The sequence below is a fragment of the Sebastes umbrosus genome, chromosome 17, assembly GCF_015220745.1.
Source record: "Sebastes umbrosus isolate fSebUmb1 chromosome 17, fSebUmb1.pri, whole genome shotgun sequence".
Lineage (NCBI taxonomy): Eukaryota > Metazoa > Chordata > Actinopteri > Perciformes > Sebastidae > Sebastes > Sebastes umbrosus.
The window spans coordinates 14,853,334-14,870,456 of NC_051285.1; the positions used below are offsets into that span (position 1 = coordinate 14,853,334).

The 17,123-nt window shown below is 41.0% G+C and overlaps 1 protein-coding gene across 1 annotated transcript in view; it reads left to right on the forward strand.

The window, feature by feature from the left end:
- The window catches only part of LOC119475711 (protocadherin Fat 3), an 81,115-nt gene that overhangs the window by 18,706 nt on the left and 45,286 nt on the right, over positions 1–17,123 (forward strand). The window contains exons 7-14 of the mRNA XM_037748661.1: positions 7,177–7,238; positions 8,231–8,545; positions 10,956–11,166; positions 12,801–12,872; positions 15,207–15,343; positions 15,921–16,196; positions 16,385–16,595; positions 16,740–16,954. Of these exons, the coding sequence (XP_037604589.1) occupies positions 7,177–7,238; positions 8,231–8,545; positions 10,956–11,166; positions 12,801–12,872; positions 15,207–15,343; positions 15,921–16,196; positions 16,385–16,595; positions 16,740–16,954 (1,499 nt within the window). The remainder of the gene's footprint in view (positions 1–7,176; positions 7,239–8,230; positions 8,546–10,955; positions 11,167–12,800; positions 12,873–15,206; positions 15,344–15,920; positions 16,197–16,384; positions 16,596–16,739; positions 16,955–17,123) is intronic.

Here is a 17,123-nt window from a genome sequence, read left to right on the forward strand (position 1 = left end):
CCCGCCCAGACAATCTCCACTACGCTCTTTACTGAATATTGCTTCCAGAAGCTCTTTGCAATGTACTCGAGGAAATTAGTGTATCTCGTTTTTTTTTTTATTAAGCCAGTGTGTGGGTGAATATCTTCTAGTCATAAAGGAGTTTATAGTCAAAGCAATTTCCTTTCCTATTTGTTCTCTGAAGGAGTGCCAAATCGTATATTTCTATGCATTGTGTGATCTACTGTTTAGCAACTTGAATAAAAACAGGCTTTTCTCAGGAAGATGTAAAAAGTCTAAAGGGAAAGGCCAACGTTGGCAAAAGGTTTCAGGAGTATTATCTTGGGTTTGGAGTTTCTTTTTTTTTTTAAACATACTGCCAACCACAATAATGGGTTCACCATGAGCCCTCTATCATGGGATCTTAAAGAGTCTGAGCTTGTGAGATGATACTCAGACAGCCCATGGTTATAGAATACTCTTTTGAGGCTGTGGGAAAATACTGCATGAGAAATTAAAGTCTGTGTAAAAAGCTAAATGTTGCACCCTGTCCCTGTTCTGACCACTTTTACTTTAATGTGCACATGCAAACATACCCGTCTGTTTCTGTGAATGTTGCCTAATTGGGTGGTAAAACCTGCCTTCTGATTTGCATAATATTCAATAAGTAGATCTATTTTTATCTCGTTGGAGTGGGCTGTAAAGATGGGATCAGAAATTGTGAGTGTATTTTTAAGTACTCCCCCAATTTAGCATCACACTGCTATAACATTGTCAGACTCAAGATGGAGAGTTTAAAGGTCCCATATTGTAAAAGTGAGATTTTTATGTCTTTTTTATTCTAAAGCAGGTTTAAGTGCGATGTAAATACTGCATATAAATACTCAATCCATGGAGAAATACATAGAGCCCGGAACTCAGAAACTGAGCCTTTGAAACAAGCTGTCAGGATTTCGGTACATTTGTGATGTCACAAATCTACAATATTTATACCATTTCACAGTTTTAAACGTAAACTTTCTACTTGCATCCCAGTTTATCGGTCTCGTCTAGAAGGCAACCCGCAAATTGATAAATCTGATCGGAGATCTGCAAAAACTCTCGCTGCCCGACGACCTATCCCAACCTTAACTATTCAAGATCAATGCCTAACCATAACCATCTTGCGAAAGGTTCCTAACTCGCTGGTTACCTTCTAGACACGACCCAGTTTATTTCCGGTTGCAGTGTATATGAATGACATCAGCTGACAGGAAGTAAACATGGACCCAAGCTGTTGCCTAGCGACGCAATTCCACTGAAATGCACTAAAACTGAGTGTTTCTGACAGAGGGTAAACACAGGCATATTAAGGCAGACAGTATGTGGAAAATAAAGTTGTTTTTTTTAACATTACAGCATGTAAACATGTTCTAGTAGAAACATAAAATACAAATATGAACCTGAAAATGAGTATAATATGGGACCACATGTACAGTAATACTCCCCAAAACCTATAAGCACACTTTGATGTGTAAAATAGGCGCAATTACAGTACCCTTTAAATTTCAGACACAACATTGGAACTTTGCGTTTTAATTTTACACACAGTTTCCTGATTTTAATTAGCACTCAGATATTCACAAAAATGAATAGAATGTTTGTGTAACCTTACTGTTGAGATACTATGTGCACATATTTTATTTGTACATTCTCAAAATGTCGAATCTTTTCTACACATCTGGGAATTTTATGTGCTTGCAACCTTTTTTTTTTGACATTCACACACTTGAACTCCTCATACGTTTGAACAGGCTCACAAAAGATGATTTACAACTGCAGCCTGTGAACTGAATATCAAAACATTATGCCTGAACATCATTTCAAAACTCAGGATCTTTTAGACCCTGTGTGTAAAAGACAGGAACCCCGTCGGGGCCTGTATTGATCCCATATTTCTCACAGTATTTGTGCACTATAAAAAGAATATTTTTTAAGTAATTCAGATGTATTAACATATCTATACAGAGTAACAACATTGTTAGAGCAAATATATTCGGACATGTTTCAGGCTTGGCTGGCAAGTTTGAAGTCTTGGCAGGTCCCTACGCATTCTCAGTACAAGCTTTGCTTGTAGCCGCCATTAAAGAATTATTGAAGAGGTGAAATGTTTTATTCAAATCTCAAGATAAAAATCTGAAATTGTGAAGTCTTTGCTGTCTCTGACCTAGATTAAGTTACGTGTGTTTCAGTAAACAGCAAAAGGCACATTTCAGCTGTTACAGGGACCTGTATTCTGATTCAAAGAAATGATGTGGCCTATACGAAACTTGTCAGTTTTCAAAAGTTATAGTAGGAGGAATTCCCTCATGGTGTGCTGTTGCATGTTTGCTCTGTTTTCAAATCAAAGTGGGTATTTCCATTTAACTTCCTCTATTCCTTAATGAACATGCTAGGGCTGTCAATTGATTAAAATATTTAATCGCGAATAATCGCATGATTGTCCATAGTTAATTGTGATTAATTTCAAATTAATTGCACATTTTTTATCTGTTCAAAATGTACCTTAAAGTGGCAGTAGGCAGTATACTCTTGGCATCATTGGGCAAAACTTCCATAATAACCTTTAAGCATATTGTAATTCAAGTATTCTGAGAGATAACTAGACTTCTGCACCTCATCATGGCTCTGTTTTCAGGCTATAAAAAATCTAGCGCGTGACGGGAGACTTTGACCAATCACAGGTCATTGAGAGGGCGTTTCTATTGGCTGTGCTCCGGTCATGTGACGGGAACTTGGCGTTCCTTCAACAGATTTCGCAATGGCAGAGGTCAAGGGACCCCTCTGAAAATTGCCATGCCAGTTTTTCCTCGCCAAAATTTAGCGCAAATTTGGAGCGTTATTTAACCTCCTTCACGACAAACTAGTATGCCATGGTTGGTACTAATGGACTCCTTAGGTTTTCAAATTTTATATGATGCCAGTGTCTTCACTCTAGCTTTAAAACTGAGCCCACTACAACCTAAAAATCGCAATTTGAATTAATGCGTTAAAGAAATTAGTGACGTTAAATTAATTTGCATTAATTTGCTATTATCGTGTTAACGTTGACAGCCCTAATCTTTACATATTCAGATATTTTACTTTAAAGGGGACATATCATGCTCATTTTCAGGTTCATACTTGTATTTTGGGTTTCTACTAGGACATGTTTTGTTGCTTTAATGTTCAAAAAACACATAATTTTTCTCATACTGTCAGTCTGAATATATCTGTATTCACCCTCTGTTTGAAACGCTCCGTTTTAGCAAGACCCCCTCCAGAAAAAGCCCACTCTGCTCTGAAAGTTTGGAGCGTTATTTAGCCTCCTTTACGACAAGCTAGTATGACATGGTTGGTACCAATGGTTTAAACTGAGCCCGCAACAGCCTAAAAATGGAAAGTTTCGTTAATGCGTTAAAAAAATTTGTAGCGTTAAAACCAATTTGTGTTAACACGTTATTATCATTATAACTTTAACAGCCCTAGAATATGCTTTATGCATTACAGCATCAAGGATATACAGTTTAACATTGGCAGTATGTAGGGGAGCAGTCATGAACAGAGTGAAAAGGCTAATATTGATCCCAATAGAGACCTACTGGTCCTCACACACTCATCAATATGCAAACTGTAGCTAACACACAGACACACGTTGCTCTTGACCCTTTCGAATCCTTGAGAATAAAATATGATTCAGGTCATTATATCTCTGAATCGTGTTAATGAGTTACTGTCCCTGTGCTGATGCATCCATCAGATGTGACCGTCATTAATACGGTTGATTTGTTTTCCAGCAGATTACATGTACTGTTCACACGTCCGACTGATGTGTGTTATTTATGGAGGAAGAGCTTGTGCGGCGAAGGAATCTACTGATTAATTGGTTACAGCAGTATGTTAGAGAAGGCAGTTCCTCATACAGTATGAAAGTCACACGAGAGAGTGCGTCCACATGTGTTCATGTCTCTGTGTGAACCACAACAGCTGTATAAAGATAACGTGCGTGCCACGGGGGAGAGTTTTTAGCCATCTGAGCCCTGTCTGTATGCCACAGTATTTTGTTATCTGCTACTCATTAATTTCGTACGAGAGGATCTCGTATTGATGACTCTCTTGTTCACCCAGTGATAAATGGACTCTCACTGCAATACTGAGCAATTGGTTTTTAATGTTTCATGCAGTCTTTTCTCTCACTTCTGGTTGGCTTCCACCAGCTTATCGAAGCCCAATAAATAACTTATGACTATTGTGAATGGGGTTTTATGTGTTTGTGTGTGGATATACCATTCTGCAGTTTTAGAAATCATTAATTTGAATACATCATTACCATAATTTTCACAATAATGTGACTGACAGTTCCGGTCTATTAGTTTGGTAATGAGACAGGCATGAGCGAGAGCTGCATTCAATATGAATCACTGTTTACCCAGTCAAAAAGTTTCCATGTACCGGAGTGATTTCATTGGATAGATGAATAAACAAAGCTGATTGATTTGCTTCCATGAAGTAGCTGTCAGCTGCACTACTGTATGACCTGACGCTGCTACTGCAACAACCCCCTTCAAGTTTCAAATTGTTTTTCCAAACTAGTTTTGGGGTGTTTCAAAGTAATACATTTTTCAAGTTCACTCTGAATGTGTCAAACTGATGGGTTTGAGGTACCGCAGCAATTCCCAAAATGTATTGAAGCCGAACTTTGAATGAGTGCAAAGTGTGTAAATGTGCTGTGACAGCTTCCAGTGCTGTCTGTTTGTCTCTGGGTGTGTGAGTGAAGCCCGCCTCCTTTGGGGAGTGAAGACAGAACAGATACGTGTTGACACAGGGTGTTAGAAGAAGGAAGGAAGGCTTCTTTTAAAAGCATGCATGTTTGCAGAGAGCTGTCATGGTGGCCGCGTGACCTTTTCACTATTGGATTGTATTGTTTTTTGCTGCACTAGGATATTATTAACAAATCAATTGTACACGTTTGAACCAATATTCATGAACAACAATGAACAAAGCTGAATTTTGAAATCTCAACTTTAATGATGCTCTAGTTTAGAAAACGTATGACAGCTATTCCCCTTTCTTGGTGAAGAAGTAGGCTATAAAGTGACGTCACTGACAGTATTTTTTAGGGAACAGATCCTTATTTGCTACTGAGAGTATTTTATAGGAAGGAGGAGTTTAAAGATTTGTAACAGGCCACTGGACCGTTACATAAATTTTGTGTGAAAGTGTGGGTGGGGATTTTTTAAATTATCTTTACTTGCATCCAATTAAAACGGAGGGTAGTCCTGCTGCACGCTGTAGATCATCGATTTTTATCAGCGTTGGTCCTCGCTGTGCGTTCTGCTGAACAAGCCCCCCTCTCCCCCTCTCCAGTCTCTCTCTCCTACAGCTTGTGACCGCTGCTCTAGATTTACTCCTAATTTGCTTAATTGAAGTTAGCCTGCATAGCAAGCTCAAGGTGACACTGTGGTATATATGCAAACACCAGAGTGTGTGTGTGTGCGCGCCATGGTTTTAGTCCATCCATTGACTGCACAGATATTTTAAGCATCCAAAAATAATCCCACTTCACTGCAACGCTTCATTACACCGAGACAAACACGTTATAGCCATTCAAGCCCATTCAATGTTAAAATCCACACATTTCAGTATATATACGTATGTGTGTGGTTATTTGTGCATGTGCATGTGTGTGTCTGGATGTGTTTATTTGCACGTGCATGCAGCTGCTCTGTCATCCTTCTGCACATACTGGGAATGGAAATAACAACAGACAGATGGGTTCTTTTTCTAAAACAGAAATATCAGGGGTTTTTTTTTCTGTGTATATGTGTGTTAGGATAAAATTAGGGCTGTTAATCGATTACGATATTTAATTGCGATTAATCGCGTGATTCTCCATCGTTAATCTTGATTAATCACAAATTAATCGCACATTTTTTATCTGTTCAAAATGTACCTTAAAGGGAAATATGTCAAGTATTAAATACTCTTTATCAACATGGGAGTTGGCAAATATGCTTTCTTTATGCAAATGTATGTATATATTTATTATTAGAAATCAATTAACAACACAAAACAATGACAAATATTGTTCAGAAACCCTCACAGGTACTGCATTTAGTATACAAATTATGCTCAAATCATAACATGGCAAACTCAAGCCCAACAGGCAACAACAGCTGTCACTATGTCAGTGTGCTGATTTGACTATGACTTGCCCCAAACTGCATGTGATTATCACAAAGTGGGCATGTCTGTAAAGGAGAGACTCGTGGGTACCCATAGAACCCATTTTCATTCACATATCTTGAGGTCAGAAGTCAAGGGACCCCTTTGAAAATGGCCATGCCAGTTTTTCCTCACCAAGATTTAGCGTAAATTTGGAGCGTTATTTAGCCTGCTTTGCGACAAGTTAGTATTACATGGTTGGTACCAATGGATTCCTTAAGTTTTTCTAGTTTCATATGATGCCAGTATTTGCGTTATAACACGTTATTATCGTGTTAACTTTGACAGCCCTAGATAAAATAGATCCAGGTTGTGACAAATGTGTCCATTTCACTGTGTTTGGATGCTCTCATTAGATTGAATAGAAATCAAGGATTGTCATCAACAATATTTATTTATTCTGGAAATCAAAAGTCGGTTTACGATATTGTAAAACTGTCATATAATGGGACTGAAAATGCCTGCATTTTTAATGTGTGTGTAAAAAGTATAATGACAGTGAGCTTGAAAATAAATGACAAAATAAGAAAAGAATGCAATAAAAAGGAGAACAAAAGACGTCAGAGGAAGAATAGAGCTGTTGCTGTCTGTGATCTGCAGTGCAGCCTGCTAGCGTTTGTCAAACCGTCTAACCGTCATCGGAATAATCCGGTTCGATCAAAGCTATTATTAGTAGCCTCGCTCCTTTGCCTCTGTCCTGGTGGCATGCGGGACAACCGAATGACCCTCGGCTACAGAGTATACAGTGACATATGAACTTGTACCAAGTGCTGTCGTCGTCTCTGCCAGGGCTGCAGGCTATATAGTTTTTATGCATGTATGTATACATGCGCGTTCATTTTTAAGTGGAAGACTTCCTAATTGGAGATGAATCTTTTTGACGACACCTCCTACTGTATCTTTATCATCCATCTGTGTTTGTGTAATCTAAAGTTGCTCTTTTACGATTTCCAGGGCTGATCACGACAACGGCGAGGAAACTGGACAGAGAACAACAGGCAGAGCACTTCCTAGAGGTAACCTGAACATTGGTTTATAGTATTATTATTTATCTGGCCCCGCCACCTGCCACAGCCCGCTATTAGCAGAGACCGGGTGGAGGACAACCCTGGCAGGCCCTCAAGGCTCCATAAACTGTGATGAATGGCTGTAGTTTTGGGCCCCGGGTTTAGGAATTTCTTTATGTAATCATTCATCATTGGTTATCTTCTCTACTCAGGACGGGGGATAGGGAGGAGAGGAGAGGAGTCGGCCTGCCCGGCGTTTGATAAGCGCAGACACTGGGCATACAGATAGCTCCGTGATTACCATTTCTGTTGCTCCTGCTGCTCTGCATGCAGATGAACCTGATAATCACAGATTCTCGACTTCAGAGCAAACTTCCACTTCCCCAGACTTCTCTTACAACTTATTAAATGCTGCTGAATCTACAAGCACTTTACCCCTCTGCGAAATGGAATGAAATAACCCACAGTTGACCCACTGTGTTGCAGCTCGGTGTTTTGTTTTTGTATTGCCAATTGACTTGTCTAGACTCTTTGTGTTCAGCTATAGTGTGTAATAAGAGCCCAGCGTATGACAAACAGCAAAAGTTGTAGAAGGACACTCGCATCTAACAGCATCATATACTTGAACATGAACAACCTAAAAAGGAGTTTGAAATTGGGGGCAGAGAAGTCTTTGTTGTTACATATCGTCCTGTCCTGAGGTTTCAATAGGGATGCCAGTCCATGCATGCCACCCACCGCTCCGCCTGCCAGTCTGCGCTGCCTCTTTGTAATTAATAGTCTAGTGAGTCAGTCACGCTGGCAGCAATGGTGTTCACCCTCATCGGATCCAATTGATCAGTGATCAGACCTCTGCCTCTGCCTCCAGGGGGGATCAATAAGACAAAGAGCTCAGCCACACAGTGGGAGATTTAAGATGTTAATAAATGTATGCAAATCTCGCACAATGTTCAAAAGACTGATGCATCTCTATGACTACCCGATATTGCACACTTCCTCAGGTGACAGTCATAGACGGCCCCGTTACCATCCGGCAGTCTACCGTGTGGGTCATGGTCCACATCGAGGACGAGAACGACAACCCGCCCACCTTCCCGGAGGTCACCTACCGCATCAGCTTGACCGAGCGAGACCGCAACAAACGTGGCGAGCAGGTGTACCGCGTCTTTGCTTACGACCGTGACCTCGGAGCCAACGGCAACATCACCTACAGCATCGTCGACGGCAACGAGGACGAGAAGTTCAGCATTGACCCCAGGACTGCCATGGTATCATCAAAGAAGATGGTGACTGCGGGAAGCTATGATATCCTCACTGTGAGTTTCATATTTTAGTTTTTTAGAATTGATTTTTATTAGGGCTGTCAATCGATTCAAATATTTCATTGCGATTAATTGCATGATTGTCCAAAATGTTAATCATGATTAATCACAAATGAATCACACTTTTTTTTATCTGTTCAAAATGTACCTTAGGGAGGGAGATTTGTAAATGATTTAATACTCTTATCAACATGAGAGTGGGCAAATATGCTTGCTTTATGCAAATTGATGCATATATTTATTTTTGTAAATCAGTTAACAACACTAAACAATGACAAATATTGTCCAGAAACCCTCACAGGTACTGCATTTAGCATAATAAATATGCTCAAATCACAACATGGCAAACTCAAGCCCAACAGGCAGCAACAGCTGTCAGTGTGTCAGTGTGCTGACTTGACTATGACTTGCCCCAAACTGCATGTGATTATCATAAAGTGGGCATGTCTGTAAAGGGCAGACTCGTGGGTACCCATAGAACCCATTTTCATTCACATATCTTAAGGTCAGAGGTCAAGGGACCCCAGTTTTTCCTTGCCACAATTTAGCATAGGTTTGGAGCGTTATTTAGCCTCCCCTCCAACAAACTAGTATGACATGGTTGGTAACAATGGATCCCTCAGGTTTTGTAGTTTCATATGACACCAGTATCTTCACTCTACCTACCCATGTTGTTGTTAATGCATTAAAGAAATTAGTGGGTTTAAATAAAATTTGTGTTGACGCATTATTATTGCGTTAACTTTGACAGCCCTACTTTTTATTTAAGTGCTGTTCGGTTTAAACTGGGCCAATGGCAGATTGTCTTACTAGGGACAAGACTGTGGCCCAATCCCAATGTCCCCCCTAAGGCCTTAAGCTCTGACCCTGCTGTCGTCACCTGGTAAATGGTTGAGTGTGAGAGGCTGCAAGGGCTTGAAATGGTATACATAGAAATGGGACAGCACTTTGTGGTGACATATCACGTTACCTTGATGATGTCAATTGTGGGGTTTTATTTAACATTTTTTCCTGCCTATTTGGACGTCTTCCAGGCTCTTTCCTTACGAGACTAGAGGTAACCATCCTCTGTATGTACCATCTTAAATCCTTAATATTAATGTTTCTGTGCAAATTGAAATATGCCAGGCTGAACTACCATGTGCTGTCGTCTTCGTTTACCTTTTTTTTTTGTACCCCTCCAGGCTTCCCCTGGTAACCATGGTAACCCTGTGTTTAACGTCACAGCGCTATGAATTGTGGGTAATTCCCTCAGGCAAAGTCTGCAGAAATGCGGACTTACGGAAAGTGTTCATAAAGGGCTCAAATTGTCTGCGAGAGAGCCCTAAAGGACTTGATGATTTGACAGTGGGACAGCCCTAAACTGTCTCAAAGTCTATGAGTCTGCGAGTGTGGACTTTGGGATTGGGTCCATAACCTCTTTCAGGCACAATGCTTCTCTCTTTCCACTTCCTGAGTGCTGCTTTTCCAATTCCTATGACTAAATTCATTCGCCATTTGGGTTTCCATTAGTTTATACAGCTCTGCTTTCATGCAGTTTCAAAGTTGGCAGGAGCAAACGCAGTCACATTGTTCATTTTTCATCAGGCACAATCCCAGGTATTTGAGCTTGTTGTTTGGTATTTTCATGGCCAATGAACTCAAAAGTGTCAAGGTGGGTGGAGTGGCACAGCTGCAGTTGTGTTTATGCACATGAGGTGGAACAGAGCATTTATGATGCTCCTCAAACACAAGCACAAATTGCATTTTTTTGTGGCTTTATGTGACATAGACAACAAACAAGACACCAACTTTTTCAAACATGTTTCTTTATTTGCAAGATAACTCTTTCCTCTAAGCAATTACTAATTTAAATAATGTATTTGGCTCACACGCTTCGGTCTTAAATGAGCACCACTTATAACGGCATATTTTACAATTACCTCTCATATAGGCTCCTCCGAAGAGTGCGTTGATTTATTGTGGTTAATGCTTTTTCCTATTTAATGTGTGGAAGGCAGAGCAGGCTATTTGAAGTCAGGCAGGGACAGCCATCCCATTAAACTGTAATTGCTGGAATCAATTTTGAGGTTAGAAAAAATATTATTTATGGATGGGAGGTTGCTGCTGAGGTGTAGGTGTAAGTAAATGTAGGTGCTGTGTCTGAAGATGAGCATCGCGCTCATCCGTATAGTTTTGACATTCACGGTGTTTGCTCGTCCTGAATACATACATACTAACACAATACCAGATCCAGTGAAGTGGGAAATCCAACTTACAGTAAATTCACTCCTTTTTCGCTTGTGAAATCTTCTGTTTTCCAGGCTGGTTTATCGTTGTTTCAGCATTAAATGTTTCCCAAATGCATGATTAATTTGCTCCTGCAGGTGTCAGCTGGTTTCTCAGTGTTGTTCCCTTCTCTTAGATAAAAGCGGAGGACAGCGGTGATCCCCCATTATGGTCTACTGTCAGACTCCACGTAGAGTGGATTCGCAAACCTGTCCCCTCGCCGGTACCTCTGCTATTCACCCAGAGGTACTACAACTTCTCTATCTCGGAGACAGCTGCCGTAGCTCAGCCAGTGGGAGTCGTCGCCGTCAGCCACTCGAGCACACCTGTCTGGTTCAATATCATCGGTAAGAAAACTTTATGTGTGATACTAAAGAGAATAATCCATATTCCGAATTTTCTTGTGCTGTCAAGATTTATATAAATGCATGTGTTCAGGGTTTATCCCCAGGTCACACTATCAAAAATGAACTAAATGATTCAAATTGATTTTAATTGATTTATTAAAAAGGGAAATTTGGTTTTATTCCAGAAGCTATCAGATTTGTGAGCACTAGTTAACCTCGAATTGCCCCTTGAGGGATGAATAAAGTATTTTTAATTGAACTGATATATCATCAGCATGGTGGAGTACCATGATAATCCTTTTGAGAGATGTTATGTGGCTTTTTACATTATTTTTTAAAATAATTTTTAATACAAACAATGGCCGTGACCGCAATGATACAACATAAACAAACAGACAGAGCAAAGAAATACAAAAAAAACAGGACAAATGCAAAACAAAAGACGGGATATAATAAAGTTCCACGGATCATCAAATCCATCAAGCGTATCATCATCTCGGAGAATTAGAGCAGCCTGTTCCATTGATAGCAAGTTCATAAAGTCATTGGGCCAGTTCTCCATGCTAAAACAATTTGGTTTACGTTGTTTCCAGTTCATTAAATTAATCCCCCTGGCTGCTAGGAAGGCCGGGGCTATAATACTGTATACAATTTTGGTTTTCCAATGGCCATTTTCACACCTAGTTATGTGGCTTTTTGTGTCAGACTTGTACTGGATGAGCCAGAACCAACACACTGGAAGCGATGCATTTCACACCATGCAATCATAAACGTTTGCAAATGTTACATTTCTTGATTCTAACCGCAGGCTTCCTCACAGACCTCCATAACTTAGCTTTGCACACATTACAGTTGATCTCTATTACCTCTCGCTGCCGGAGAGGTCCTGCTGACAGTTTTTATGAAAGTTACCTGTGGTGGATATTTCTCACGATCCAGATTAGCTTGTTAAATTCAACACATTGTGGAGTTGAGATTAATTGCACACAGGCAAAAGTGAATTGTCGATATAAAACAATTCACTTCTTTATAGTTTGTTTTTGCCAAAAGCACGCTGGCAAACAAAGGACAATAAAAGAATGACTTCTGCTGCTGCTCTGGCTCTGTGGGAAACAATGAATCTTCTCAGGAGCATACTGGTTGTATACCTGTCTGCCCATTTAAAACTGGGGAGCTCTGTCTCTACCTTTGATTCAAATCTAGGAAAGGATAATCAGTGAATCGCTTATTATTGATTGCTACTCAACACTGATTAAAAGTAGAGACCTTGTTTAATATGAAAATGAGTTGATGATTAGTTGATTATTCAGTCACAAGTCATTCAGGCATCAAAGATACAGAAAATGTAGTGTTTTATTCCTATTCCACTCTCACTGCTGATATCATTGGAGTAATCGTATATCATTAATATTTAACTTTTTTTTTTTTTTCAAAAAGTGAAAGCTTGGTGATTATATTTCCTCTCAAACTTCAAGAACTGGACTCGAATATCATCCCTGATTGAATCACATCTCCCAGGTCGACTTTGCAGAGTGCTGTATATACTGTAGATGATGCAGACCTTTGATCACAAGAATATCCTCCTTGACTCCCTAAATATTCATAATCTCTTTTTTCTCTCTCTCTCCGTCAAGGCGGACGGCTCGCCAGAGAAACCTTCTACATTCCTCAGAACGCATGTGGGAGAAACTGCTCACTTGACACAGGTCTGGGCAAAACTAATCTTGTCATACGACTTCCTCAAATGCCCCACACGTCTTCAAATTCAGGAAATCTATGACCTTGTTTAACCAAAGACAGTATCGATTGATCTGAGTTTGAAAAACACTCCACACAAATAGCACTAGTTTCTTATCTCTGCCCAGGCAGGAGAGGTTCATATCATTAGTTCTGCCACTATGCTGCTACTTTGGGAAGGAAATTGGAAAGGGGTGTGACGCAGTCGGCCTCTAATACTAACATGCTATTTAGTACGCTAAAACAGTATGTGAGATTTTTTAGTATGTCCGAAACCTTAGAATGAAACCAATAGTACACTACAGGGTCGTGTCTAGAAGGTAAGACACAAATTGCGAAACTCTCGCGAGATGGTTAAGGTTAGGCACTGACCTCGAATAGTAAGGTTAGGATAGGTTGTCGGGCAGCAAGTCTTGTGAGAGTTTTTGCAAGTTTTTGCATGTTTTTGCATGTTTTTGCATGTGTTGCGCAATTTGCGGGTTACCTTCTAGACATGATCACACTACGGCAGCATAAATATCCCACAATGCAAAGCGGTAGTGATGACAACGTTCATAACGGACGTTGACCGACAGCTCTGTAACGTCAATAACGTTTCAATTTAATTATAAGTATAGCCTAACATTTCACTTTGCTAGACCTTTGGTAACATGAGATTGGCAGGAGTTACCATGGTAACACGTCTCCAACCGGCAAGGAGGCTATCAGGAAGTGACGACGTAAATTACAGTTCAGTGCATTCGAAAACACACATACTATTGTTTATTTACACAAAAGTATGTATGATAGTACGCATATTGGATATACATTGTATGTGATTTTGGACGCAGCCATATTGAAATAATACCAGAATATGTTGTGATGTTAAGGCCTTTAATTAACCACTTTAGTTTCAGTACGAGTCCGCCTGATGATCTTTCTGCAGTTACAGACAAACCCAACCTATTTTGTTACAATAGGGGGGAAGCAAGTGTGGTACTCTACGTCACTGATGTTATTGCAATAATTGTCTCACTTCTACGATCCATTTCAGTTTGTATGTATTGTGTGGGTTGACGTTCGTAGCATTACAGCCGCTGTCCGATGTCTGACCTCTGTTACTCTTAAAGTAGTGCTATTATGGTAAGAATGGCCTCTGAGCGAAGCGAACGGCGTTACCACGGATTTGCACTCGGCGGCTCATGAGTGGAGGAGTAAACGGAGGGGTACTCGGTTGGTTGCAATCTGCAACCACAGCACTAGATGCCGCCAAATCCTACACACTTTACCTTTAAACAAATATACTCAAAATAATTGAGTATTTGTCTAGGGTTTGCTCCAATATTAAGTCTATTAACTTGACCGTGTTTGCATTTGGGTCAATAATTAACCCTTTAAATCTTGTCTAAAACAACATTTTCTCAACCACACCACTAGATGTTGCCAAATCCTACACAGGGTACTTAAAAATAAGACAAAAACTATAGGTGAGTAATTAAAATAATGTGCCAAATTAAAACATTTATGTCCACACATGTTTTAGAACTATGTCATAATTTATTGACTACTACACAATTCTCTCTGCAGACTGTATATATAACTACCCGTTCAGACTTTGTATCGCTGTCTGTTTGTAAAAGATGCTACCAAAAATGTAAAACTAACTCTGAAGAGCCCCTAGAGGTGCCTCTAACACACAGGAAAGAAACACTATCCTTTTTGTTATTCAGACACTACAGACTGTGATTTCTGTTTTTCTTAATGCTGTGAGATCGTAGTGTAATATTGACCAACCTCACAAAAAAAAAGAATCGAATCCCTGTGGTTTGCTACGACTCAACACGCATCGGTGCCTCTGTGAAAAATGCCCAATCAGTATTCATATACTGAGGAGAGCTCGAGCTCCCAGATATCTCAGGAGAGAAGCTGGATTGAGACGAAGGATGGTGCTGAATACCTAACGCGTATCAATCCGCTCCCTTGCTCTAATCAAACATTAAGCCTCTAAACTGTACACTCACCGCCTGTGGAAAAAGACCCGGCTGCAGGTTTTTGATCCCTGAGATGGGTTGTGTTTTGGAGTGATAAGACAGATGTTTGTGTGGCTGTTAACAGCTCTTCCAGTTGCCAAGTGGGTTCGCTGCTACGTTGCATTGCATTTCAGTTCATTTTATTTCACGGACCCTCCAGCTCCAGACGCAGGCACCTGGCCAAAACAATTACACAGTAATAACTTAGAGCACCTGAGTTTAGCACGCAGCGTGAATACTAAACGACTGAATCTCTCTCTGTGTGTGTGTGTGTGTGTGTGTGTTTGATTCCAGGGAGCTTTGACATGCAGTTTGACCTTCAAGTGGGAGTGGGAACTCTAGTCGTGGCCAAGCCCCTGGATGCAGAGGTGCAATCTGTGTACAACATGACTATACAGGTGACAGATGGGACCAACTTTGCCACGGCACAGGTGCGCACACTTTGTGATTTGTTATGCGCTGCCTCTTACACGCTCGAGATCCACATCGAATTAAATTATTGTCATCTCTTCCTGGGGGAGCTGTTTACTCTCAGCTTTCGTCCTTCCTACGCTTGCACTCCCCTTTTTTCCTGAAATTATCTCTTGCCGACTGTGAAATGTGCTTTTTGTTGCTCTGTCTTTGACATTTCCTGTGCTCCCGCTGTCTTTGGCTGGCCTTCTAGGTCTGCCTTGTAAGGGAAATCCTTGATATCACTGGATTAATGGGATTAGCCTGTGCAACTAAAGGTCAAGTGTTTGTATGCATACAGAAAATGCAGCACAATTACATCCCTCGGCCCAGCTAGAAAATAAATACCACAGCTGTTGCTTTGACTATAGAGATTTAGTGTAAATACTGCTGGTATCTCCACCTTGCACATGAAAAAAAACACCCTACGATTGTGTCAAATATTATCAGATACCAGAGCTCACCCTACACCAGCGCTCTTATCTTTAAGAATAATATACAGTGCACACTCTCTACCTCCCTCAATGACTTTTCAAACTCTGTCTCTTTGCCTCTCAGGTGTTCATCCGAATACAAGACAGCAACGACAACCCTCCGGTCTTCTCACAGCCAGCCTACGATGTCAGCGTCTCAGAGGACGCACCCCTTGACATGGAGCTGCTGCGGGTCAGAGCGTCCGACATGGACGAGCGTGCCCGTTTGAGCTTCTCCATCTACGGAAGCGTGGACCCAGTCAGCATGAGGCTGTTCAGGGTCAATCCTGGTACGGGGGTCGTCTACACTGCGGACAGACTGGACTACGAGGCCAGAACGCAACACATACTCACTATTATGGTGAGAAAGGAGACGTGGAATACATTTCTGTGTGTGTTTAGTCGGCTGTTGCCATAAGCCTGTGTGTGTGTACTTGTGCTCTCTCCCAAATGATTCCCCTCTTGGCAACTGCGCCCACATTTTGGCTGATTTCTGTCATTTATCGCCTCCCACAACGCTATCCATATTCATCTCTCATTTCACTGCAGGTCAAGGATCAGGAGTTTCCATTTAACCGTGACCTGGCTCGCATCCTTGTGGCGGTGGAAGACTCCAACGATAACATCCCCTACTTCACCAGCACCGTATATGACGCCGTGGCCTATGAGTCATCGCCCGTAGGCACTTCTGTGCTACAAGTGACGGCCTTGGACAAAGACAACGGGATTAACGGGAAACTCACTTATACTATGGAAGCAGGTGTGATTCTATTTTAGTTTTTATGTCTGTATTTTGGAACAGTGTTTCCAACTGTGACTGGGTTTTTAAATGTTGTGTCAGAGGAGAACAAATTGAGAGTTTTTCGTATTTACTAGCAATGATAACCTTTTCTGCTACTTTCAGGGAACACCGGTGGCGTGTTTGGCATCGCTAATGCCACAGGCCTTATCTTCATTGCCAGGGAGCTGGACCTCACCTCTGTGGGCTTTTACACCCTCACTGTGCGTGTCACCGACAGTGGATTTCCTCCGTTAATGGCCACAGCTTCGGCTCGCATCTCCTTGATACTCTCCGACTTCTCCCAACCCAAATTCTCTCAGAATGAGTATCAGGCTGAGGTAACTGGGAAAGGATGGGGGGATGGGGGAGAGAGGTGTGAGAAGGGAGATATAGATGGAATAAAGAAAGGCTGGGAGGGATGGATGGTAAATCTCTAGAGAGATAGTAGGTAAATGTCATCGATGAAATTGTGCACATAAACTCGCCAAAGCGCCTGAAATGTTAGAA